The following is a 26,811-nucleotide window of genomic DNA, read 5'->3' as shown; positions in this document are numbered from 1 at the left end:
TCTTCTTGGAGTTACAAGCACCTTCTATATTATCAGAATTGTGTCAAATAAGTTTAAAGTGACTAAAGATCAGGCTTGAATTTTCTTTAACTTGACCAGCAATGCCCCTTTGACTTACCAACATCTTTTCTTACACCTCTCAGATGTAGCCTACATAGTTGACAAAGAAAAAACAGATAGGTGCTTTCTGCTGGGTGGTAACACACTTTTTTCCTTAGTAAGAGCTATTGTCAGACAAACTTGCTAAAGGTTTGGCTTCATTTAGTTGCCATATGGAATTCATGCTACTTCCTAAGGGCTGTCTTCACTAGTGCACACTGAGCATGGGCTCCTGTGGCAGCATCTGTGTTGCAGAAGCTGGAAGAGGTAACCAGGCCTTCACGCCTTACTGAGGACGCTTCTTTGCTAAAGTCTGGAGGCAGCCTGAGGTGTGAAGGCACAGAAGAAAGTCACTGGGTCAAAACTGTCAGAGAGGAATGAGGCAAGTTAAAACACAAGATGCTTTTCGAGATTTGCCTTATACAAGAAGACATTTTCTTTGCTCCTGCTGTTATATGAGCAGAGTGATTTATAGAGAGAGGTCTTGGCTGAGGTCTGAATACTTCCCCTGGTAGCCCCAGGGGACATACAGGAGCCATGTATAACATTTCTGACTGCACTTCAACTCTTCCCTGCAATGAGAGGGCTGAAGTCAGGTTTTCCATCCATTAAAAAAATGAAGGCAGGTCTAGGAAGAAAGAGAGAAATTTGCTGCATGGTTCCTTATTTTCTCACCATTTCAATGCTTTTCCAAATGCTGTGAATGGCAAGTCATGAGACAGGGAAAAATCACAGAGAAGCTCATTTCCCAGGTTCTCTGCTGCAGCAGTTGCAGTGATGTTGGGTAATCTAGTCTCAGGTTGGGTCTAAAAAGTGACCTTGTGTCCCTCCACAAGGGAAGTAGCCCATTACCTCATTTAGGTAGTTACACTGCTCCTGCAGGAATAAAACGACAGAGATTTGTAGGCTTAGGTAGGGCTGTTGGCATCGCAGGTCAGCAGAAGGCATACAAACTGCTGCTTCGGAGGTGTTCAACAAGAGCAGAATGGAAACACCATAAGGAAACAGGTTATGTATTCTGTAGGAAAGCCACAGTGATGACCTGAAATCTTTTCCAGACCTTTCTGTCTAGGGAGAGAGAATTGGTCATGAATTATGCCAAATTAAGCCAGATTTGAACCAGTGACCTGGTAGCAAAAGACCTCGTATAACCCTTGTTCCAGCTCTCTGACTCTCTGATCTTATCAATTTAAATACAATTGCAGAGTGGTGTCTACCTCTTCTGGCCTCCGGGGCAGCCTTATCTTTTTCCAGCAGAAGCTGTAGGAGGATTCCTGTGGGAAATGACACAGACCCCATTTCCTTCTGTTGTCTCACTTCCTCTCTCTCTCTCTCTCTCTCCCCCCTCCTCACTAGTGCACTTTGAATCCCAAAACACTATCATTGTTCCTTATAGCTGTGATGTGATTTGCTTCCTTTGAGTTTTTTCCCTTCATCCTCAAGACAGAATTGTGCCTTGCAGGAAGTCACTCAAGACATCTTCTAATTAGGCTCTTTTGAGAGCTATAAACCCTCCCTTGACCCAGGGTGTTACCCACGCATCTTGTGTGGGTTTGGCAAAGGCATGGCTGATTTATGGATTAGTTTTCTGCAGCATCGGGCCTTGGTCATCATCTGTAGAAGTCCATACTCATTTTACCTCCTATAATCCTAATCTGCTATGGTGGGCTCAGAGGCCGCTGGGACCGGCCATGGGAAGTGCGGTGCCTCTGCTGAGGCAGAGGAGGCCATAAGGACACTTCCTTGTCCTCCATTGTGATGACTTGCGCAAGGTGCAATTGCAGCTAGTTGTGGAACTGAACTGACTTCACTAACTTGCCGTCACGGACTCACAGTTAGTAACAGCCAGCCGTGCTGGACTGGAGCTGAACTGGCAATTTTAAAATGAAAGGCCTCCTCGAGTTGCACAGCTGGCAGCACCCTCAGCCAGGATGCCTGGAGCTCTAGCCTTGCTGAAGCCTTTGCACTCCTAAGCATGAGAAGGCCTTTGTCTCTGGTTATTTATTCCAAGGGCTGTAGTTATAGAAGACAGAAAAGCCTTTGCCTTGGATGGTGCAGGTATACCTTTCTGAATGATGTGCTACATACACTGCTCTTTGCCCATAATTCAAACTGAAGATTGATAACTGACTGAGATATGGTTATCTTCTGGGGAATATGCAATATTAAAGGAGCCTTCCGCTATTGTTATCCCAGTATTTATCCATTCTACTCCCTCAGCCTGCACTTCATGTTGGAAAGCTGAGCAGATAGACAGACACGCTCAGCAACATTCATCTCCCCACAGTTTTGAATGACTGGCATTTTGAATTTTGAAATGCACTGCAAGTGCTAACAGAGCACTTAAAAAGCCACAGCTGCATTGAGTTGGAGTATAACTCATATTAGCCAGATTAAACTCACATGATTTAATTAGTTGTCCAGTATTTTCTATTTTCAATCTTCAGAAAGTTTAGGGGGTTTCCTTGCTGGTCATATACTGATCTTTGTCTACCTCTGTCAAGATGCTTTGTAAATTACTTTGAAATGTTGCAATGAAGGAATACAGTAGTTTCATGAAGAGGTAACAATCTCCAGCAGGAATAGCTTTTAGGAGTTTTTAAGACCTAAGGCTACTGTCTAAGAATGACATTCTCTCTCTTTAATAATGCCTCCCTGGGTTATCTGCAGTGAGTCGGGTTCTTGAACACCACCTTTGCTTTTCTACCTCCAGATGCAACCCCGATGGGCAAAAAATTGTGGTTCAGGAGAACATGTTCATAGGCAACAAGATCAGAAGCATTGAAAACATAACCATGAAGCATGGGGATAAAAGAAAGGTATGTGTCTGATGAAAATCTGAGCAATGATGTCATGGAATAGCAGTGGGCTTTACGGAGAGGACGCTGCGCTCACACGGAGCTCTCTGCCCGCAGTTCCCAAGCTGCTGCGGGTTGTTAGCATGCTTTAAATTCCACAGCCCTGGGATCATTTTCAGATCTCTGCTGTTTATAAATACCGGGATTCTGACAATGATGTCACATACCCTGTTTAAAACTCTCCAAAGACTTTTGGGTCAAAAACCTCTCTGTCTGCCTCAGTCTTGAGAAAGTGTAAGACCGGTTCAGTGCAAGAGGGGTCCTGTGAAGCGCACACAACTGATAAGAACTCTGAGTTCATTAAAATGCTTAGCACTTAGAGAGCACTTTGTACTGCCCAACCTTGCCTACTCTCCCAGTAGCAGGAGTTAAACAGCTGTGCAATTTAAGAGGCCTATGGTGGCCAGAGGTAGCTGGCCTGATTTTCAAGGTGTGTAAATGACTGCAATACCTGCCTGTTTCAGCAGGAGTTGTCAACGTTTCTTTACCCATTTGGGTTGCCAACCATGTTACCAAGCCAATGAAAGTGGGAAGACCTTCTTCCTTCCACACTTCCCTGCCTCCTTCCCCTTCCAAACAGCACCAGGAGCACACTTCCTGCATGAACTGCAAAGAACCCAGCCATGAATTATCTGTGTTAAATGCCTCCCAGGTACCTGTGGTGATACTGAGTGATATTGTTTACACACGTCCATGCTAATCCTTGAGAAATTGCTGCAGCTGTTCTGCTCTAGATTCACAGACTTCTGGCTATGCCTTGGAGAAGATACTGTGGTCTGGCTCAGACCGTTGTTTTACCCCTGTTGGACTGACAGAGGTTTGTGGCTGTAGGAGTGGTTTTGCAGCTACAGGTTTCGAGATGGATGCTCCAGATAGTTTACTGCCTAATCCTGCAAGGTGCTGAACGCTGCAGTTCATATCCTGGTATACCTTTAAGCATATGATAATTCTTGGGCTACTCCCATGCTTAAAGTTAAGCACAAAGCTAAAGTGCTCTTCTGGATTGGGTCCAGACTAAATCAGCATCTGGCAGGATCAGTGCCTTAGCCATCTGCTCTTTCTCATGGAGACTTTCCAGCTCTAAACATAATCTAAAACAGAGCTCTGAAAACATGGAAGTTGGGCTGGGAAGGAGAAAATCAGTGTTCGCATTTCATTCCTGAGTTTTCCCCTTGCTGGAAGATATTTATAAATCAGATTTATTTAGATGGCATAGTGCTCCTTGAGCTTTGTTTTTAATGTATTCTCTAAGAATTTTACATCTTAGGTAAAAGCAACTACCTACAAAGTGCTAATTACTTCTAAAAAATGGAGGTTGGTGACATGTACCTACAAAGTTTCTTCCTTTTCTAAAACTTTCTGGTTGCTGCATGGACTGACAAGAGTTCTCCAGCTCTCATGGCTACTGTTTCTCTCCATATATACAGTCTGTCTAAATATATGATCTGGTGTCCAAGAGCTTAGTTTATATCTGATGATCAGTCTTAAAGTTATGTTAGTCCCCATATAAAAGTGAAGGGTTTCACAATTGCTGTGACTCAAAAAACATCTGTTTGCTGAATTATCCCACATGCTGGCATAGTGAGACACCTCAACAACACAAAATCAGAAACATTTTTCTTTGTTTTATGCATACATACACCACTCCCATTTCTTCTTTTACCAACTTTGCTGAGGCAAATATGCAACTGGGTGAAATTTTAGTCTGCTAGTGGACTTAAGATGGGATTTGGCTGCAGTCTCTGAATGAGGTGTTTTAGGAGTGCCACAGAGCTCCTGGATCCAGTGGGGCACTCCAAACATCCTCAGTCTATCTTGGTTCATGATTAGGGACTTCCAGCTTTCCCCTATCACCTAATTTCCCTAGAAAGAAAAGGTGCAGCAATCTCCAGGTACAGCAGTCAGAGGAGAAATAGTGCTCCGCTCCCGCAGAGGACACCATAGCACCTACCCACAGGTCAGTCCCGACATCACCATGTGCCTGAGTTTCCTGCCTGTAAAACACGGTGGACACTAGAGTGCTAGGAGAAGGGAGGCACAACTGCTTAGTGGAAATGAGGACCATGAGAGAACCTCAGTACAAGGACCCCATGCAGTCCTCAGGACTCCTCTTGTTCCCTAAGAGCTTTGCTGCTGCTCACACCTTGAGTACCACAAACAGCCCCGAAGCTGCTCCTCGCTCTGCCCTGCACAGCCATCTCTGCTCTTTCTATAAACTCCAGGCATCCTAAAGTATTCATTTTTTAGATATGTTTAAAAGCTCAGCCTACAACCCTTTAGCTTAAGCTTTTACATATTTCATTATTAAAGTTTCATAAAAATACTTCTTTACAAGTTACATAATTTTACAATTTATAGTATATTCATTATTTTCATCTCCCGCTGATCCACTGGTTGAAAACACATTCTGAGATGTTTCCTAATAATTTTTACGTCCTGATTAAGATTTACTCAAATTAATAAAACTAGATTTTATGAATCTCAGGTTTCAGCACTTTGTCTCCCTGCTTACATTAGCAGACAATTCCTCTCCTTCCCCCTTTCTGAAGTCCAAGGCTATCTGTGTTAAGTAGAGTCTTTAGATAATAGAATATAATTCAAAAAAAGACACTGATGAAAACTCATAGCCTTCAGACTTTTCCTTGTGTTTTATCAGTCATTATTCCCACCAGAAATGGAATAGACAGGAAACAGCCCAATCCATTCCCACCATGTCCTAGCAAGTAATTCATCTGCATTGACTAGCCAGATGAAATAATAAAGATGTTGGAGTCTGACTGAGTATGGCTTTTATTGACTGTGTTATGAAGCTGGGATTAGCTGAGATTGGTTATTTTTCCTGTGTGATTTGAGCCTGTCCAATGATAGCTGGAGTCTCAGAGCAGAAGGTGGAATTTACCTAGTCTCTAAGATTTCTCAGCATCCCTAGAGTTCACCCTTGAAGAACTGTAGCAATGCATGCTGGTTCAGCAACATATGAAAAAATGCATTAATGTTTTAGAGCTGCTAAAAATATGGGAACAAACCCCCAGAAATTACCAGCTCCAGAATCTTGCTCAAAAGCTAGCTTGCAGGGCAGCAAGCAAGGATTTTTCCAGCAGACCACTGATGCTTGATGTGATCTTTGATCTTTGATCTTTGATCACATCAAGATCTTTAGACATCTATTTAACAAAAGTGGCATGTAAAATTGAGGTCTCTTGTCATCTTCGTCATAATGATTATTCCATTACAATTCCACAAATGGAGAAGTGAATTTCACCCCCTCCTGTCTTCTAAAGGCTGAGTCTCATTCCTAAAGAAAAGCATGTTATCATTAATGTTATGATGTACTGCACTGAAGTTTGGGTCAAATAGCGGTTGAGGCAATTGCATCGTGCTAGTTTAATTTTTCCAGTGGTTTTGAGTCAATATTGAACTTTTCACTTTGTGATTTAAACTACAGTGTAGCTACCTCTGAAAACTGCTTTTTAACACCAGGTAAAACACCCATGATTGCATGAATTGCCTGAATTTCCTCTTCAAGTTGCAAGGAACTAGATCACTACTTTATTTTCTTTCCTTTTAGTAAACTGCACATACTGGTCTGAGTTTGGGAGAACAGGACATAGCAGAAAAGAACAGCAAGATCCATACATAATTCAGTCTCATTGGGGGTTTCTATTCATCTCTTTTCTCCCTTTAATGTATATATGAGAAAGTGGCCTGACCATGTGGATGTTTCTGCAATGAAACTCATACACCTCTTCTGCTAGTGAAATTCATAACCACTCAAGAAAATTGACCCAAAAATGCCAGGTTTAAACCTCCTGAAGGAACAAAAAGACTACATTAGAGTAGTGGGATACATTTGGTGAAAAGTATGTGAGCAACTCGGGCGGGCTGTTTAATCTGTCACCCTGTGTGGGTGCCCGTTTCAGTGAGCTCCCGCAAGCCTTGTCACATTAGTCTCTGGCAGGGGAAGGTGAACAGTCATGCGGCTGGGTTTTTGAACAAAGCATCCACTCTCTGGGAGACTAGCCCATATCTTTCAGGCACTACCCAAGCACAGGAGCACATGAACTACTACACTGTCCTTGGCAGGTCTTCTTGAGAGAGCCTGGCTAGCAGCAGGGACATAACAAATGGCCCTCTGTCTTCCCTGCCCTCTTAAATTCATTAGCTGCAATCGCTGGGTGTGAGGAAGAAGCATGGGGGTGGTAATTGCTCATGACTAGCCAGCACCTACCCACCTGTCCTAAGGCCAGAGAGTGATCAGTCCATCCATACTAGAAATGTATACCGGTTCCTCCAGAGGCACCTCAAACCTCTGTTTTTCCCCAGTTTCCTGCCCTGTCCAGCACCTTTGCTGGTGACATGGTACTACCATCAGCTCTGCCACACTCTGTGAGGAAGGCAATGATAGTTCTCATTTACAGGGGGAGAAACGCCCACTGCCAGAGATGAGAGCAAACCCTAGAAGTTCTCAGTCAATTCACAGACTTCTCTTATCACTTGTCCTCAGTCCATGTTTTGAATGAATGAACTAAGATCATGGATCAGAATTGTCAGGCTATAAAAAGAAGTGTTATTCTGTGCCATTCAAGTAGATGGATCGGGAGCTAGCTGAATATTTTCTTTATGGGGTCTCTGGTGAAGTTCCTATAATTTCATCTCCCTCTAGCCACCTCCACCCCAGCTCTGCCAGAGTTAGACAGCTGAGAAGTTTTCCACCCACTTTTTCTATTCCTCATCCTCGCCCACATATAGCTAACGAAGTGAAAGAGAGAAGAATTGTTAACTAAAACCGTTGGAGGGAGGGATTAGACAAAGGAAAGAGAAAGCAAGGAATAACAAGATATATTAATTCATGCTGGCTCCAGCTTAAAAAAAGGTCTTGCTGCTCTGTCCTTACTACAAGATGTCTTAAAACACTCATGGTATATGACTGTGGAATGTTATTTGGCTGCTTCTAAAATAGCTTGTTTTTATCAGTTCGGGAACATTACAATGCAAGACATATGGACTTTATTGAACTATTCCATTATGAGTTTTCCCAGCAGCAATGTCTATTTACTTGTCATAGCTGTTCTTCAGAGATCAGTCATTTTATTTCTTTTTTTATTGAGTTTTAAACTTAGCTTATTCTTTTATAGTAATTATTTATTAGCTAATAATCCCTTCTTTGGGCTCACAGTATTGGGTGGCCTTTAGGTTAAGTAATAGGAAACGGAGCCCTTTACTTCCAAATTCAACACAGGCAATCAAAACTGGTCCAAAGGATGTTTGGTGTTTGGTATGCAGTGAACTCACAGGATCTCAGTCCAGCTCCCGCTAGGAAGATGTCTAGACAATACATGCCAATAATTTGTTATTAATTACCATTGGTTCCAGCGCAGTCTGCACAGAAGCTAAGGACTGAACAGCCACATAGTTTGTGCTACCACTTGTGGCTGGAGTACACTGACAAGGATTAACTGTCGTTTAGTCAGAACTGCTCTTGACTAGGACATGGAGTGGAAGGTAAACTAAAAAGTGTGAACTTCCAGGCTGTAAATAGTTCATGAATAGTAATTTCACTGAAGAGATACAATGTTTCAAGGCAATTGCAGATTTCACATCAGGATCATTATTTAGGCTTAGCAGAAAGTGCTGTGCTCTGTCTGGGATCAGAGTTTTCTGAGTAGAAGGCATGAGAAACAGCTTTGATGTGAGCCCTGCTTTGAGTAAGAGGTCGGACAGGAGACCACCAGCGGTCCCGTGCAGCTAAGGTCCTTCTGCGATTTCACGAGTCTAGATGTGGCAACATGTCTCAAACTTTTCTATCCTGGCTCTGATTCCAGGAATGGAAAATCCTTCGCCAGGTGCATGAACTAAGTGCACAAAGTAGATTATCCCCTCAGAATTTTTTCCACTCCATACTAATGGTCCCCAAATGCTGGGACTGTGCCACTCCACTGAGAGAAGTCTGCTAACAGTTTTCATGGTTAATAATGGGAAAAGATTCCTATGTTTGGTTACTCGAGTTCAAACCATTTTCTCATTCAACTTCTTTTTGCAGACTTTCCTTGAAATGGTTGCATTGAAAGTATAGCATTGTATACCCTAAATGCAATACGGCATTTAGAAGAACAAAATCCTTACCCCTACCTGCCACTATGACCAAATACAGACAAATTTCAAATTTTCAAATTTTCAAGTTTGTTCAGCTTGGGTTGCCTACTGGTGATGAACCACTGCCAAAACATCGGCATTGTGAATACTATGGGGTTTAACATCTGGGTTAATAGGGGTTACTTTTCGATGGGATCTCCTTGGTTGATTTCAATGGGATATCCTTGACATACAGATACTTCAAAAAGCAGATACCACTGCTGGCTTCCTAAGTGTTTCTTTCAGGTTCCTTTTGGTAAAAGACAAAACTGTGTGGTCTTATAGAAGGAGAGAGGATTTGGATGCCCTTTGGTATAGCATGTGTGTGTTCCAAAGCATCACTCTGTTGCAGACTAAACCAGGATTAGGTTAGTTTGGCAACTGAGAACTTTATTTAAGATGCTGGAAAGATAACTGGACTCCCAATCTCAGGGATTCACCCGGGAACACACAGCTAGAGTGAAAAGCTGATGCATAATGATTTCAATGGATTCATCTTATTACAAGAAAATCACTTAAAATCCTTCATTTCCTGCTCTGAAATCACATATATTTTTCTGCTGGATGCTGCTGGTTTAAAAGTCAGATTTTGGAGGTCGCTGGGAGGTGCTAGTTCTAAGACAAGACAGTAAAGTACGTTATCTCTTGTGCTCAGGTGTGTAGCATATCCAAGTGCATTACAGCGATTTTGAGCATATGAACAAGCAAATTACTTTTTCTCTTTTCCTCAGTAAATTTTTCCCAAAAATTTGTCCCCAGATTGTTTCCTGCCATCATTTTAACATCTTTTTCACCTTCACATCTAGACACCATTGAGATTAGCTAAGATGAGGTCTCAGTATACCTATTTGCTCTTTTTTTTTTTTCCCACTACCATGTCAGGCTTTTCTTTCAGGCTTTTCATGTAGTTAGAGACATTAGCATCTGTGGGTGTTCATGAGCATATGTGTGCGTTTACCTCTGGGCCACCAAACGCAGCTTGAGGCATTGCATCAGTTTTCAGAAGAGTCACAGTGTCACCCCTAACACTTTGGACATATTCAAAAAAGGATAATTACACTCCCCTTTACAACTTTAACTGGCTCTACAGTATTATTCTCGACTTCCCATCTAGAGCTGTCACTTAGCAAGACTAATAGCTGTTAAATAGCTGTCCAAATTTATCCCCTTCTGTCCTCAGCACGTACATTTATATTGGCCTTTTCTATTCCCAAATATAAAATTCTAAGATCCAGTAATCATGAGAAGAAAGATCTTGGTCCTGATTCAGCAGTAATTCAAAAGGCAGTGTCTACTGCTTAATGTCAGGGGTAGTGCTCTGAACATGTGCTTGTTAATAACCTGTGGCATTAGGCCCACTGCTACAGGAATAGAAAAAGGAGGAGGAGCAGACTGCTGCTCTGGGTGATTTTATATCCAAGTTAGAGCTATTTTCACATCATAAATAAATCAGAACTGCACAGCTCTTTCTTCAGTGGACACCAGAGGGAGCTGGGTTTACTGGTCTCCTGTTTTCACCCCTAAATTTGGTTTGTCCCTATTCTTGGTTAGTTTCTGTGTTTGGTGCCCATGAAAAGTAGATACTTTTCCTCTTGCCCGTTATTCTGCTGAAAATGTTCCCCATTAAAATGTAAAATGCACATGGGATCAAAACCTTTGAAACTCATTTCCCTACAGGATTTAAAGTGCCAAAGCTCAGAAAATCTTAAATAACTCTCTGAAAATACATCCTGCACAGCTATAGACACATTCATGGTGCAGCTTTATGAGGAGTAAAAGAATGTCTTGTGTGAGTTTAGTTTAGGATATTAAAAAGAAAGTCCAGAGATGCTTTTGTGCACTTCAAAGCGCTCTCTGGAGATAAGGACAAAGGGCCAGAGGGTGTTATAAGTTTTGATTCTCAAAGTCCTTAGAGAGGACGGCAAAGAAAGTAATATTTGTTCCAAATGTGAGGGCTCAGAGTTCCTCAGGTGCATGGCTGCAGGGGAAGCAAAGTAATCTTGCAAGAACATCTCTGTCTTGGTGGGTTAGACCCTGCTTTCTTGCTAGCAGCCCAAAGGAAGTACTAGAAATAATTAAAGCAATGACCTGTGGATAGTGCTCCATGAGCTTGTGATGTTGCATCATGACAGGTACAGGGGAGTGCCATACGGCTGGCTCCTCATTAAGAAGGTCCTATACAGAAGCAGGGGCTTAGGATGTTTAAGGAACACACGTTCTTAAGGATGTGTTTGAGTTCAGCCCCATGAGTAACTGAACCACTTCCTTTTTCTACGTGGTGAAGCTCAGGACAAGTGTTCCTTCCTTCTCCTTCACAATCCTCCCTTTCCTTCTGCATTTGCGAAGTGTCTTAGCACAGGCAGCTTCTCCAGAGCTTCCTTACTTATCACACAAGTTCTGGTAAGGCTCTGAGGAAGGTTTATGGAATCAAGGGGCTTCCAAGAACAATTTATAAGAGTGAGCTGGGGCCCAAAGGGGCCACATCCCTCCCTCCCTTCTCTGGGGTTACAGCAAAGCAAAGCAAAGCAAAATCTTGCAATATTCTTTATACCACATCCATGTGAATGACATTGCAAATGTGGGTGTCCTGTTACCCACGGAAACCATAACTGAAAAGCAGAAAAGAAAATAGGTGGATATGGGGCTTCATTTCCAGTGTCTTAGATGAATCTTCCAGGTCCTTCACTTTAGCTTTTTGCTGCTGTTGTCACACAAAGACCGTGGCAGTGTGTCAAAGGGGAACCCTGTTTTTCATGGGGGAGACAGAAAGAAAAGAAGGGGAAGGTTTAGGAGTGAGGAGGGAAGAGAATTAACTGGGCTGAGGTGATGGGAGATGAGAGACCAAAAACCTAATAGAAGCACTTGCCTGTTTGTGAGCTTCACTCATTACTAGAAACTCATTTGTTAACTGTTTTTCTACCATAAAACATATACTTATCCACTACTTTCAAGCCTCTCTGCTAAGCCTACACTACACTCAAAGCCTTTACTTTTTCTCTCTTTGCTTGGCAGATTGTGAGCACACTAACTATGGAGAACAGCAGTGCATCAGGAATCTATTACTGTGTGGCTTCAAACAAGATCGGCGAAGAAGAGAGGAGCATTGAGTTCTACGTCTCAGGTAAACAACACAAGAGACACTACACAGAAACTAGATGTTGATGATCTGATTTACCTTAAAGTTTTATATGGCTGGTGAGAGCCTGTTAAAACTTCTGGGAATCTCTGCATGTTGTGTTTTCAAAGTACTCCCAATCGCACCCCCCCAGGTTCTTCACCATATGCAAGGTTGGGTCCTGCGTCACTGCACAGCTGAGTTTGACACGTCCAGCATCAGACCTGATGCCCCTTTTGCCCTTTTCAAGCTGCAGATGCAGGCCCTGAGTCTAGCTGCCTGTGTCTTAAAGCATCACTCATGACATTTGAGCGCTGTCCTCATGAAACCTCTAGCAAAAGCTAAGTCCTTTGTAGTCTTCCAAAGGTCTGAAGCCTCTCCCTGACTCAGGAGAACGGTTGGTCTCCAATTAAGTCAGCAGACATAGCAAAGGTGAGCAAGGCCAATATTCAGACCTAATCCAGGGCTGATATCACTGGGAGTTGTTGTGACATTGGATCCCTGCCTGAGCAATTAGCCTTTCCAGTGCCCTTTAAGGAGGGAGGAGGTGGACATGCTATTTCTCCAAAGAACACAAATCCAAACAAATATCTGCTTAACCTTTCAACACAGAAATTCTTTAGTAGTGAGATCAAGACCTACATAATGCTTTTAGGAGAGATGGGAGTTTAAAAAAAAAAGAAGAGTCCAGGGACAGCCTTGTTCAAGTGCTTAACCAGAACAAACTGAATCATTTCTATGCTCACTTTCTGGATGAGTGGATGTTGGCTGGTAGAATTTGCATCAAAATAACAATTTTTAGAACAAAAAGTGCAGAAGTGTCCTGGAAGGTAAATGTTCGATTCTTAGTACTTGGTTTCTTCCCCATGAAGCAACTTCTGAAGGCAAAGCTCGCTCGTGGCAGTGCTCTGCACTCCTCTGCCTCTCTTGCATCCTGTGTTGTTTTACTCCATTGCTCTAAAGTAATTCAGCACATTTCAAATCGGGCTAACCAAAAAAGGGGTCACTAAACATTGTTACCATTCTTACTATACAGAAGTGCTAATACGAAAAATGTCATCCAACGATAATGAAGCGCGGGAAAGATTTCACCTCCATTTACAGCTTCTTTGTACTACCCCAATGCCTTATGGAGACAGAAGAAGGTTTAAGCCTCCAAAAGATATTTTCCAAAGCCCCAACTCTTATTTACTTAGGAAAAAGCCCTTCAAGTTGCACTTTTGGGAGATACAGCTCAGACATAAGAGGTCCTCAAGATGTCCAAGGCAGGCTGAAGACTAGCTATTAATTTTACACTTCACCACTTCCAAGTGTTGAGTCTTCACGTAGGTTTGTTTCTGCTCTGAATTCTGCCAGCTATTATGTTTGGATGGGTTACTCAAAGCCGCATGTTCCCAAGCTATTCACAGTACTTTGTAATACTTGGTGAGTAAAACCAATGCTGCAGCAACTAAACAAGCAACTAGCATAAGGTCAGATTCAAAGGGTTAGATCAATCCACGCACCTTTCACAACTATGTTTTATTTTAATAATAGAGTTATGTAGGGTTTTTTTCCCCCACAGTGAGCTAATATTTCAGATTTTTTATTTTAAGATCAATCTAGCCATGTTTTGAGACACAAATATTTTAATCATGAATTTTAATTATGAAGGAAATGAATCACTGGACAAAATTACTGACAGCAGTTATGGTGAAATGTTTCCACCAAAACAGACCAGGAGGTGAACAGGGCTTGGCAAGACAGATATATTCTTGCCTGTGAAGAAAAGACGGTGAGTTTGTGCCATTCTGGGGAAGAGGCAGATGCTGAACGAGCATGACTGACTTTTATAAGTGCTGTGTTTAAAAATAGTGGTGTTTATGGATTAGAAAGAAATGAAATCTTTCTAAATGTGGCCATCCTGATCCTAAAGTAGGTCATGTTGCAGTGGTAAAATAGCAGCAGGGTGACCTGCTGCTGGGTTTCTTTACATGATGGTCCTCTGCTGAGTAATGCATATTATCCACCAAGTGGCCAGGCTGCTATAAGAGCTGCTGCTGAAGGTCTACCTCACAGATGAAAAGAAAGCACTGTCTTCTACTGGGTGCACTTGGAGGAGGCTAAGCAACTGCCAGGTTACTCTCACCAGAAGTTGTCTCTAGTCTCAGTGTTGGAGGGACATTCAGGGACAGTTTGTGAGGTACCAAACGGGGGGAAGTCCAAAAGCATAAGGCTCTAAGCAGGCCACTTTACAATTGCTAGGCTGATTAATTTTATGCGGCTTGAACCTAAAAGCTGAGATAAAGGCTGAGTTAGAGTCTGAGAGCACACAAGCAATGTGTGGGCCTTTAGGACAACGTCTAGCAAATGTTTGTAGCACTTCACAGTGCTCTCTTCTCTGCAAAACAGCTGCTAGTTGTGCGACTCCACAGTTAATTCAGCAATTTGTTGCTTTTAAAGACCTGATCTCCCATTATCTCCTACCGACAAGCAAGCTGGTGGATCCTGAGCTGCTTTCAAACATTTTGCCTGAATTGAGCTTAATTAACTTCTTCCTGGTAAGAAATCTGAAGATGATACAGAGGCTAAACTCTCTTCTTCCCTCAAAAACTTGTTCCACTAGGTCAGGGTTGAAATGTTTTGTCAGGACATGGCAGAGTGTTATAGGGAAACTTCATCAGGTGTTGTCCGGGCTGCACCTGCTTTCTGGGGACATGCCTTACTTCAGTCTGGTGTTTTCATCACCACCACATTCATTTCAGAAAAATGTATTTATCCCAATGGAATAATGTCAGCAGCCATTTTGTTCTTCCACTGCAGAGCCCCCACAAAAACTCCCACGGACACTAGAAATAGCACTGGTATCTATTTTTAAATCATTTCTTTGCCAGCAGAATTCATTTCAGTGAAGGGTCAACAGGGTTTGGAGATCACACTGAAACCAAACCATATAAGGGGTCCAACGTGATGAGAAATCTAATCATTCAGCGACAGCCCTGAAGGCTCTCTGAGCTCTTCCTGCACATGTCCTGACTGTCAGTGTCCCACTGAAGCTCTCCTAAAGCTGTTCATGGCAGCAGAAACTCCCATAGCAATGCAGTAGCAGTGTTATCCATCACGTCCTGGCCTAACTCTACTCCAGTGTTTTTCTTTTGTGAAATCCTTTTTACTGTTTCTTGCGGAAAAAATCTCTCTCCTGCCTATCTTGCCTACCACAGTTTTGACACCAGTGTTCCCATTTAAGTCAGATGACTATTTTGTCATTGGCAGAGGCAATGTGGGCGAGCCATCAGAACTGCCTCATGTCATTGCCCACCACCGGTTACGCACCACAGGACACTTAAGGCAGACTGCAACCTTCCTAGTGCAGTGAAAAGCTGGCCTGATGTCTCCTGGAGGTACTCTCTGCCATGAACAAGTATTATTTACCTTCTAATCTCTGGTCTGCACCTTGGAAAGGGCAACTATATATTACTGTAGGTCCACAGTAAACCAAATTCTAGCCTTTATATGATTGTACTACATACAACAAAATGGGATCCCACCCATATGAAACCTCTGAACGTTCTTGGAATATAAATGAATTATGATAAGAATAACAAATAATAACAAAAGCCCTTTTTCAAGGGCTTATCTGATTGCAAAAACAACTCAAAAAAATGGAGTTAAAGATTTATACCAGAAAGAAAATATTATATTTCAAACATGAGATAAAAATCCTCTATCAGATACTAGAACAATGTATGAACTGGGCTGTTCTACAACTGCTTGCCACTCTCAGTTTGCTTATTCCTGACATGTTTGCAGGATTTATGAAAAGCTCTGCGCTGTTTCAGATGGTAGGGCTCACCCTTTCTTTTTCTCACTCTCCCTACATGCATATGCCTGATGGCAACCCCCCCACCTTGACAGGCACAGGGACGGAATTTGGGAAAGAGCAGAAGTTTTGAATTACACAGATTATTGTGCAAAGCACAGGAAATTAAAACCAATTAATTCCTTGTAAATACAAATGGAGCCAGACTTTCTTTTGATTTATGCTGACTTTTTACCTTCCCCCAACGGCTTATTTCCCTATTTTGCCATGGAATCCCTCACAGTCAAGAGTGAAATTCGCGGCTACTACACTGTAATACAATACGAAAGACAAATGTTTGGTGACTGCTGATAAAAGAGAAAAGGCCCCATGGTGCATTCTTTTAGCCAACTTATTAGGAGTCTTATAAAATACTGTATCTGTTCAGAGGGAGGAAGTTAATCACTGCTCAGGTTCAAGATTGTGTAAGCAAAGTAGTCTAAGAAAGAGATGAACTGACTTATAATGTGCTCTCAAAGCTGCAGTTACTCCCCAGATAATCCAGGTAGGAGGAGAAAAGAGAGAGGAGAGCAAGAGAGACTTTTTTTTTTCTCTCTTTTTCCTTCCACTGTAATGAAAATCAATGAATATTCTATTGGAGCTGAAAGAGCTTCTTGAAAGGCTAACAAGATGGAAGAGAACAGCACAGGTTCCAGCTAAAAATATTCAAAATGCTAAATAAAGAATGTCAGTAGAAGAAATGATAAGAAAAACAAGCCAGCCCTCTGCTCCCAGAATGTTAAGTTGATAGAAAAAACCCTGCACTGCTGAAGTCCAGCAGCAAGGCAAAACTATCGAGCATCCTTCACGATTTAGGGCTTGGAAATTAACACGTCAAATTCATTGGGAATTTGCCCCAAAATGTCCGAGATCTCTGGGCTCTCCAGCCCCTGCTGTCACTGCCATACACAAGCAAATGTCTTATTCCAAGAGATGCAGTATTTCCCCTGGGATGGGCTTTCTCCCACAGCCATTCAGAGAAACTCACCCTGCAAAACAAACAGGGCTGCAAGTTGTAAGAAGAAATTCTCCTGAAAAAAACGCTCCCTGAGAGGCAGAAGCAAGGGCAAATGGGGCTGCCAGCCTAACCGCTTAAGGCCAAAGTTTAGCTTGCCCTGCACTGTGTTTTACCCCGGGTAATGTGACCAAACTCCTACCTCATCACTTTACCTGGAATCCCTTTATACTTTCACTGAGACCCAGCACTTAGCATCACAGGATAATTCAGGGTGGAGGGGATTTCAGGAGGTCTCCCAGACCCTTGAGCTTACTAAAGAACTGAGTCTAACCAAAGATCCATCTACCTTAGTACTATAACTCTTGCTGGAGCAAATAGCAAATGCTTAGAAGAGAAACTAAGAAAAAGGCAAGTTAAGAGGGCACTTTTTCCCTATTTTGGTTTGACAGATTCAGGAGAGATGCCGAGATGCTGCTCATGCCACATCCCAGTGTTTTCACTGGACCTTAATTCCTCCTGTTTAGAGAAGTTCTGCTGGCCTCAGACTTTTCCCCCTTTTTGATAAGCATCATCTTGACATGTTGGAACCACAGGACATCAGATATGAAGAATGGATGTATTACACAAGTCAGTTTGAGTGTGCAGCTAGCACTAAGCAAGAAAGAGAGCAACTGAGCCTAACAAAACACTGCACAAAGTAAACTGAAATTTCATGAAAAGGAAAGAAAAGAAAAATAACAATTTCCACAGCTGTGGCCTGAGGGGCGTCTTCTCTTTTTGGATCTTTTGTAAAACATTTCTGGTGCCAGTCTTTAAAAACCATGAAGCAAAGCTTATTGGTTCTATTCCAGATGACTTGTGAAGAAGAGAGACTTTTAATCATATCTGAAAGCTCCTCCAGGGCTCTGTATTTTATATAATATATGGTTTATTATAAGGAAGATTGGGTTATTTCAACAGCTTTACTGTTTATGCTCATCTATAGCTTCGGCAGAACTTTTTGCAAGAGTTTGCAGTGTGAGCCCCTGGCCAAATTCCAGCTCCCATGTGGAATTTGTCAGATTGCAAGTGCAATGCATACTTGTTCCCCTTTAACTTCTGTCCTTCTCAAAGTACCATCCATTTCATCCTAGCTTGAGAAAGCATCTTACTAATAGCTTAGTACTGAAGCTAAGTAATCTATCAGATTTATTGCAAACACTGTTCATGTTCAGAAGGTAATCGAGAGCAAGTCCTCCCAAAGTGTCCCATCCCCATACTATACCTGGTAAAATTTATAAGGGATTCCTCATAACTCTCAGCTGCTTGAAAATCCTGACCTAGCAGACAGAAGAATAATTCCAGGTCACTGTGCTTATCAATGCACTTTCATTCAAGTATGCTGGGTGGATAGATCACTGAAACTAACAGAATAAAAAGGGAAAAGAGTATCTTTCAGACACAATTTAATTGTAGGTCTCTGGCGGCTAATGCAGTAATAGGAATGTGTCTGTAGGCCAGACTCTGGCATTCTACTCAGAAACTTTTTTCTTGTCTTCAGATGGATTCAGTTCACCACTTCATGAAAACTGATTTTTTTTCTGGAGTGAAAAGTTACTAAAAATATAGCAAGAAACAGCTTACTCTTTTGTGGATACATTGGACTCATGCCTCAAAGTATTTCTCTGATAAATATAAAGGCCTCAAGGACTTATACTTCATTAGATCAGTTAATCCATTCAGTGATCAAGTAAATATCCACCAAGGCACATGTGATGAAAATAAATATTGGCATAGTTGAAATAAGAGAGAATTGGGAAGATTGTTCAGTGGTGAAGAAAGAGAGTGTTACTTCTGAGAAATGGGAATAGGTGTCTCTATTCTTATGCAATTAGACTTTCAAGCACTGATTGCAGATAGAAAGAGAAGAGCTCATGAACACATTTGTCTACCTGGATAGAAATCTCTCTTGATTAAACTCTCTTAGTCCATTAACTACTTCTATTTACAAACTTTCAATTCATTACCTGAAAATGTAATGATTAGAATACTGAGGGCCAGACTACCACTGGTCAGCACTGGGACGTGAGAGGTACATTCACTTACCTAACTCACAAGCACCAGTGCCTGTTTGCACATGCAAATGTGGGTCTCATTAAAATTGGCTCATTCCATTACAGCTGGTCTTTGAAATTTGACCATCAACTTGCAACCAGGCAGCCAAAGATCTTCTCAGTTGTGACTTAATTGTAAACATGTTTTCTCTTCCTCCTAGATGTGCCGTTTGGGTTGCAAACAGACCCACAAGTCACAACCATTGTGGGGAATGACGTCCGGCTGACCTGCCGGGCCTCCAAGTACATCTACAGTCACCTGTCCTGGTATTACCCCTCCTCAGAGGCGGCTCTCAGTGACTCAGTGATCAAGAAAACTGACAACTATTCCATTTCTTTGACACTGGTCATTACTAACGTCACGAAGGAACAGAGCGGCCTCTACAAGTGCAGAGCCCAGAACCAGCACAACAGCACCGACACGCTAGAACAGCACACTCAGCTCCTCGTCAGAGGTAGGTCCTGCCACCGGAAAATATCGTGCTATTGAAGCCTTTCAAAGCAGAAGGTGCCCAGCATTTCTTAGGGACTGTCCTAATATAGACTTTGTGCTCTGGTTTGGGGGTTTTTTTTGCATTACTATATGTGGATTGACATCTAGCCATACATATTACTCATCCAGCCACTGCTGGTTTTGTATAAAATATTTGCCTTACACATAAAGGTGATTTCAGCTGCATTTTATCTTCCGAACTCCATGCTGGGTGCAGATATAGTGTTGACTGAGGAGAAAAGGCCTCACCCACCATGTTACTAACAGCACAACTCTATCATTTGGGACTGTCACCCCAGATCTATATGACTTTGGTAGAAGACGCCACCCACTTAGAGCTGCCAAGATGATCTAGATACCTAAATAGATTTGGACCCAGCAGATGTAATCACAAATGTCACTGGTCAAGTGTATAATCAAGTGTACCATTTATTCTGGGTAAGTGGGATGCACTTAGTTGTAATAACAGTATTTTCTTACTTATACCCAACCCCCCAACTCTTTTCTTTTCTTAAAAATAGTAACACTACTGATCCTGAAGCCTGGTTTCTTTGGCTATGTGAATATAAAGGGGAGGACACTTCTTCCGGTAGAACCTCACTGAAAATGAGTAAAGTTTCTTCTGCTTCATAGTGAAGAAAGTGAGTGATCGGCCCTAAGCCTTCTCAGAAGAAAAAGTGCTGCTGGGATGGATGAATTTATTAGCTCTCTTCCAACGGTGAAGAAAAACCCAAAGCATGGAGTAGAATTGAAATAAACAGCAGCAGGCCAGGGTGCAGAAGACAGAGTCTTTCAGAAGCCGAATTAGACAGTGATTTTCAAATTGGCTTCTCCACTTACATTAATGGCTAATGAGACACTGAAGGGACAGCTATGCTGCCATAAGCACTTGTCACTTAGGTAAAAACCAGGCCGTGCAGTGCTGGCTTCATCCCTGTTTAAATGAACGAGCACATTTCCCATGCAGTCTCCTACCCTGTGCAGCCAACAACACTCTCACAGTCCTTTTCCCCTCCATGCAGGCACACACACAAGGAGAAAATGCTCACCCACGCCACAGCTGTGGCTAGCACAGCTCTACCTGAGTGGGAGGTGATTTATTTTAAGAAATGGCATGAGCACCTGCCTCTTCCTGAAGCGTGGAGGAAGGGAAAGAATCTTACCCTGGTATTACAGAGTGCTAGCGGTTTGGCTTGTCCCCACAGCCGGTACCGGAGCCACCTGTCAGCATCATCTGACATGGAGGCACTGGGCTTTCTCTGCACTCTGCTTTCAGGCAATTCACTTTTCTCTCCCCGGCAGATATTTTTATTCATTTAGTCAAATTTCCACCTACACAGACACCTACACACGATGGCTATGGGAAAAACACAGCTAAACTGGGAATACATCCATGGGAGAAGTAGAACCTTGATCACAGTCTTCTGAGAATTACTGGGGTCTGTTAGTTGTCTGGCACGTGTCAGAGAGGCAATTCTTCTGGAGAACATGCGTGGAAATGCCCCTCCAAACCAGCCCTCCTTCCCCTATACAAACAAGGTCTTTTAAATGTACTAACACCCATCAGCTACCGTCCTTATTGCAGTTTTATGTATTTTTTATACTGTGCTTGTGATTTTATTCATTCATTTCCTGTACCTTTTATAAATGAACATAAAGTGGAGGTTAACATGCTTTGTAGTAAGTAGATAATTGCACTCATGATGGAGAACACAAGAACTTAGAACTGTTTCCTCTTTGCCTCCTCCTTTCTTCTTTGCATTCACTGTGCATTTGCTCTACCCACTCGCTGTCTTCTGTTTTTGTCAGAAGATGAAAAACTCAAGGATGTTCGAGCTGAAGCTGAATCTAAGCTTAGTCAGTTTGGAAATAAGCCAAATGAACTCATGCACTTCTCCCATAATCTTTTGGGGGATTTTTGCTACCACTCCTCGACCAAATCTTTGCCACTTCCAGCCCAGAGAGACCATGCAAGTGGCCAAAGGAGAGAAGATGGCAGAGCTGTGGGGGTGCCTTCTGAAATCTTACTGTGTACTGTTTTCCTTTGTGACTGTAGCAAAGGCAGCACCGTATGTGATACAAAACCTCACGGATCTGGAGGTTAACATCAGCGGCAAGATCATTCTGGAGTGCAAAGTCAGTGGAACGCCAGAACCTCAGATTACGTGGAGGAAGAACGGCTACCCCATTTCAGCAGCATCAGGTGAGTGTACTTTCTTCCCGAGCGTGCTGCGGTTTTGTATGTAACACAGGATAATGGACTTGCAGGTTCGCCACAGACATAGGACCTACAACTCCACGGCTACTGCAAGCATGGCTGAGTCAGGATGGTATCGCAACCTCAGAAAACACACACACAAATCCAAATATATCAGACCACTGCAGTAGTCTCCAGCTTGGACTTTCAGGTCAAAGCTGCCAACCAGTTGCAATCCAATGCCTGCTTATGCAGCTTGTCTTCCGCATGTGGCAGTGTTCGTGTCTGCAGAGTCAGCCAGGTAGTCTGCATACGTTAGCATAGCATTAGTAAACCAAGGAATACAGAGTGCTGCTGTTCAGTCTGCTTGTGCGAGACAACAGTTTGCATACAAAACTGAGACAGAGTGTACCTGCTTGTCAGGTGGGTCTGAAAACACAAGCCTCAACCGTCAGATATCCCTGGGGCCTGATCAGAATATATTGCAGCAAATTGTGGGCAGTCACCTAACAGTCAGGTCCAGGGCATGCCACGGCATATTACATAACTTTACCTCCCACAACATAGTAATGAGAATGTGCTCAACTGCTACAGGTACAGTGCTACCATGGGCAGGGAGCGTGGGCTCCCTTACCTGAGCCTGGAAGTCCTTCTCACTCTCTGTCCTGAGATCTCCTATAAGTCATGGAGAATCCCATGTCAGCAGCTGGTCTTGTGACTTTAATTTTGCATCTTGGACTAGGTAGGAAATCTAGGATCATCCATAATTCAGATCAGACTGTTCTGAGAGAAACTCTTTATAGCTACTGAAATTTTATAAATAATTCTAGAGGGACAAGCATATGTAACTCATCCAACCAATGGAAACATAAATAAAACATTTGGAAAAAACACCTCAGGGTAAATATTTCAGCACAGTGCATGGCAAGTTATGTGCAGTACTCTTGTTAACAACAACAGGATTAATAGGCAGAACAGCCAGAAACTCAGAATGTTCTTCCCTTTTGGATTCAAAGCCTGACCTGTTTACCTATTTTTGCTCCAAACATATTATTAGTGAAACAGAGGAACTCTCAGTTTTGTGCCACAAATCAGGAAAAATTAAATGTGGAAAATTAATCAGGAAAATTAAATGTAGAAAAGCCTGACGTAGGTCACATCTAGGCAACCTCCCTCTTCCCACTCCACCTCTAGCCCCCAGCTGCCTGTGAATCCAGGACTGCTCCACACAGTGATTTTTTCAGGGATGTGCATAACCTGATTTCCATGTTCCACGTGTTAGAACTCCCATCACTTCCCACAGCCTGCAAGACATCGGCTTTCTCCAATAATTTCACCGAGTTCCCTTTCTTCCCAGTGTATCTCATTGCTATCAGAAAACCTATCTTCCCATCACTTCACTAACTTTCATAGAAGTTTTCTCAGGCTCTGTCTGCTCATAATAAATTAACAGCCACATCTGCTGTTGGTTAAATGATCCCCAAGCAATTTACACAGGTATTGAGGAGAAAAATAATGTCAGGGAAAGGTTGTTGCCAGACCACAATGAGGAGCATAGTATTAAACTGCCTCCTAACAACAGTGGGTACCAGGCCTGCATGGATGGGAACTGATTTTCAGTTCTCTGTCTCCTAAAAGTGTTTGTAGGCAGGTAGGTTATTGTGATAATATTAACCGAAATCCCTTACAACAGGAATTTCCATGGAAAATAATACCCTGGTCATTGAGCGAGTGAAAAAGGATGATGAAGGGCTCTATGAATGCAAGGCATCCAATGACATGGGCCAAGACAGCACATCAGCCTTCATTAAAATACAAGGTGAGTTCCAAGCTAAGGTGAAACGCATATATTGTGTTGAACTGATGAGAACTGTTGTTCAATCATGGACTTCGGCTACATTTAAAATTTGGTTGTACATTTAACCTACAGGTTCTGAGGAGAAATCCAACATTGAAGTTATCATTTTGGTCTGCACTGGTCTAGCCGCTACCCTCTTCTGGCTTCTTCTGACCCTATTCATTCGGAAACTGAGAAAAGTAAGAGAGCTTCCATACTGCACAAAGGGTCTGGGTTTGGGCCCAGTTTACGCACAGCATCAGAGTTTAGGGCTGAATGTTTGGGACAGATGGTAGAAAAACTGTGCAAAATGTTCCTATAAAATTTCAGTCCAAGGTTTCTGCTGATAGTCCTTTGACTTCTCAAAAGATCACTTGCACTTGTGAGATTTCTACCCACTTCCATGGCACCATAAAATCAGGCTCCTCCCTCTTTATGAGTCAAACTTGCTTGCAAGATCAGGAAACCAAAAAAAAATCCTAAATCCCCTAAAAGGAGGGGTTGATTTCAGCACTTGTCCAGTAAGATTTCTCTGAAACATAGGTATTAAAGGCGGCCCTGTTTTAAGAAAGATCCTAGGATGTTAGCTCTAGAAATGAGCTCAAATCACACAGCTTATTTTGTCTCCAAGTCTTGCTATTCTTTCATCTCCCTTTTGTGACCCAAAAAAAGTAAAATTTCAGTAAAGTTCCAAGGAATTTAGGTCTGTTTTTCCTAAAACAAACAGTAAACAGAAAGGCAACCACAGCTCTGCTCTGAAGCTCACCAAACTACAGTTCCAGTGCTGATCCCTAATACTTGAGTAAAATTTCCCCTCCTATTGCAAATACAGTGACTAAATTAATGTTTTCCTCCTTGACCTCAGTTTAACAGAGTTGTGGACAACAGTGAATTTCCTATAACATTTTACACCCATGCAAGTCTGCTCATGGGTCCCACCAAATCACGTTTTCTCACTGAGCAGCATTAGAAGTAGCAGTTTTCACCAGCTTTCAATTTTAAATTGTAATAAGCAATAGCCATGCAGTGGATAACTTTGGAGAATCAAGTCTGCAAAACGAAACACCTTAAAAATGCCAATATGCTCCGTAGTGCACCAGGAAGTGCAACGCGGAGTTTCCATAGAAAAGCATGGACTTCCTTTAATAGATACAGGTAGAAGACAGTGGTAGATTTTGTGTCCTCAGAGTGTTTACCAACACTAATCAGTGACTCTTCCCAACACCCATGAGTGGCAGGCATACATAAACATTTATTTCCCAGATATTAAAAAAAGAGAGGCACGAAGCTGAAGTGATGCATTCATGGTTCAGAATAAATTTCAGGGCTAAGTCTGAATTCAGGGAACTCCCCAGCCAGCTCAGTCTTGTAGACGACAGCTCTCCCATTAGAATTGCAGGGTAAATACTGTGAATAATTTCTCCACACCCTGTTTTTAGCCTGATGCCACAGATATTAAAACAGGATACCTGTCAATTATAATGGATCCAGAGGAAATGCCTCTTGACGAGCAGTGTGACCGTCTTCCCTATGACAGCAGTAAATGGGAGTTCCCAAGAGACAGACTGCGGCTGGGTGAGTGGTTTGGGTATTACTACTGTACAGAATGATGATTTCTAACGCTCCTCAATTTCAGTGGATCTGTTGTATAACTCAAGAAGCAGCCTATCATTTAGTGCTAGTGTACTACCATTCTTGAGGAGAATTGGCAATGAATCACAGAAATCAGGATCATCCTTAATGGGGGGTGAAACAAGAGATTTGGTAAGAAAAGCAAAGGTGTTGTCTCTCTCAAAATAGCTACCACCTCTTTTTCTTGCTTGGAGAAGTGAATCCAAAACCTGGACAGGGAAGAAAGGTATCTCCAGGTACTGTCCCTACCAAAAATATGGTTTCACACCCATAGAGGAAAAGGGAAAGAGAAGTCAATCTGAAAGGTGACAATCTTTCAGTGAATTTTATTTTGAAGAAATCTATCAATTAATCAAATAATCAATTCCTTATCAATCATTTGAACTTGGCTTTGAGTTATAAAGAGCTATCATGAAAAAATGAACCAAATTTCATTTAACAGTTCAGTTCACTGGATGATGGAGCAAGAAAAGTAAAAAGCAGGTTGTGTTTGTATAGAGAAACAGTCACAGCTGTGTGCAATGATGAGTGTAGGGAATATATCTGTATTTGTGTGTGCTCTTGGTGCTTTAGCTGGAAAACATGGAAGAAGGAGGAAGACAGACAGAAATAACAAAAAATGAGATGATGATGGGACACAGGTTCAAACTAGCAGAACCAAAAAGCCAGACCATGATGCCCAGTGTACTCTGCTGCATTGTGGGTCAGAGCCCTCAGAGCACACTAGGTAATACAGGCATGAAAACTCAAATGAAAGGGAAAATAAAGAAAGATTATCATTCTAAATTCCATTTAGTATAGCTTTTACGTCAAATAAATGTCAATAACAGAAGGGTTAAAGGGTTCTGACTGCCTGAGTGTGCCTTAGCTGGCTATCTCCATGACTGTGATTCATGAGAGATCAGGGTTCCACAATTCTATGTTTAACCCAAACTCTAACTTTCCTGGGCTTCAGGATGACTATACGTAATGTTTTTACCCTTAAGCCATATATGTGTATTCAGCCTTGTCTTCAGCTGAATGCAGATTTATTTATTCTACTCTGTTCTGTCACATACTGTATTGCATTAAAGTCATATGGATATAAGTCATAACGTTTATATCCATATACTGCAAAGATGTGATACAGGCTTCTATTGACTATCGGTCTACGCCTACGTTGTGCCTGGGCACTGGAGTCTTGTATTTCTTGCATAGCTGAGAATGCATGTTTCCCTCTTATCTGATGCAGACTGTCATAAGTCCCCTTTGGCTCATTCTTGACTCTTGCTTCTCTAGGTAAAACACTGGGTCATGGTGCTTTTGGGAAGGTGGTGGAGGCGTCTGCTTTTGGCATTGATAAATCTTCAACCTGCAAAACAGTTGCCGTAAAAATGCTTAAAGGTACATATCCCTCTGAGATTCTCACAAGACTCCTCAGGGAACCTGTGGGCAATGAGGTTTCCAGTTCTCAGCTCCAAACCAGTCCCAAGTTCATTGTGTTCAGAAGGGAGTGGGTTTGTCATATGGGAGCAATTAGTCATTATACAGTGGATGTTAACGTGTAGGAAATGACAAGC

General features: G+C 42.3%; 1 protein-coding gene across 2 annotated transcripts in view; it reads left to right on the top strand.

Annotated features, from left to right (window-relative positions):
• Window positions 1-26,811, top strand: part of LOC142087829 (vascular endothelial growth factor receptor kdr-like) — a 142,840-nt gene that overhangs the window by 80,112 nt on the left and 35,917 nt on the right. For both annotated transcript variants that reach the window (XM_075162511.1, XM_075162510.1), the window contains exons 11-18: window positions 2,813-2,918; window positions 12,102-12,210; window positions 19,255-19,548; window positions 21,643-21,789; window positions 23,477-23,602; window positions 23,714-23,820; window positions 25,060-25,195; window positions 26,531-26,635. In XM_075162511.1, the coding sequence (XP_075018612.1) occupies window positions 2,813-2,918; window positions 12,102-12,210; window positions 19,255-19,548; window positions 21,643-21,789; window positions 23,477-23,602; window positions 23,714-23,820; window positions 25,060-25,195; window positions 26,531-26,635 (1,130 nt within the window). The remainder of the gene's footprint in view (window positions 1-2,812; window positions 2,919-12,101; window positions 12,211-19,254; window positions 19,549-21,642; window positions 21,790-23,476; window positions 23,603-23,713; window positions 23,821-25,059; window positions 25,196-26,530; window positions 26,636-26,811) is intronic.

This window comes from Calonectris borealis, chromosome 13 (genome assembly GCF_964195595.1).
Source record: "Calonectris borealis chromosome 13, bCalBor7.hap1.2, whole genome shotgun sequence".
Taxonomy (NCBI): Eukaryota; Metazoa; Chordata; class Aves; order Procellariiformes; family Procellariidae; genus Calonectris; species Calonectris borealis.
Note: the sequence above shows the minus strand (reverse complement) of the source record. Positions and strands in the feature narration are given on the sequence as shown.